Below are 231 nucleotides of genomic sequence, written 5' to 3' on the forward strand. Positions count from 1 at the left end.
CGGTCAGGGATGGAAAAAGGGAACCTGAGGCTTCCCTCCCGCGGCGAGAGAAACCCCGTCCCCGCCGGCGGGGATTTACCCGTGAGGATGTGAGCGAAAGCGTAGCGACGCGTGATCTTTAACGCCGGGTGCTTGGGTCCGAAAACGTCCAGGAGGAAAGCCGAGAGGCTGCAGATGATTCCCAGGAAGCAGAAGGCGGCGATGACCCGGAGCAGCAGGACCGTCTGCGGG

At 63.2% G+C, this 231-nt stretch overlaps 1 protein-coding gene across 1 annotated transcript in view; it reads right to left on the reverse strand.

Moving 5' to 3' along the window:
- Positions 1-227, reverse strand: part of TMEM127 (transmembrane protein 127) — a gene marked incomplete at both ends in the record, with an annotated part of 918 nt that extends 691 nt beyond the window's left edge. Inside the window, one exon of the mRNA XM_010151192.1 lies at positions 80-227. Coding sequence (XP_010149494.1) covers positions 80-227 — 148 coding nt within the window. The remainder of the gene's footprint in view (positions 1-79) is intronic.
- Between the last annotated feature and the right edge of the window lie 4 nt (positions 228-231).

Source organism: Eurypyga helias, unplaced genomic scaffold, assembly GCF_000690775.1.
Source record: "Eurypyga helias isolate BGI_N326 unplaced genomic scaffold, ASM69077v1 scaffold40434, whole genome shotgun sequence".
NCBI classification, from domain to species: Eukaryota; Metazoa; Chordata; class Aves; order Eurypygiformes; family Eurypygidae; genus Eurypyga; species Eurypyga helias.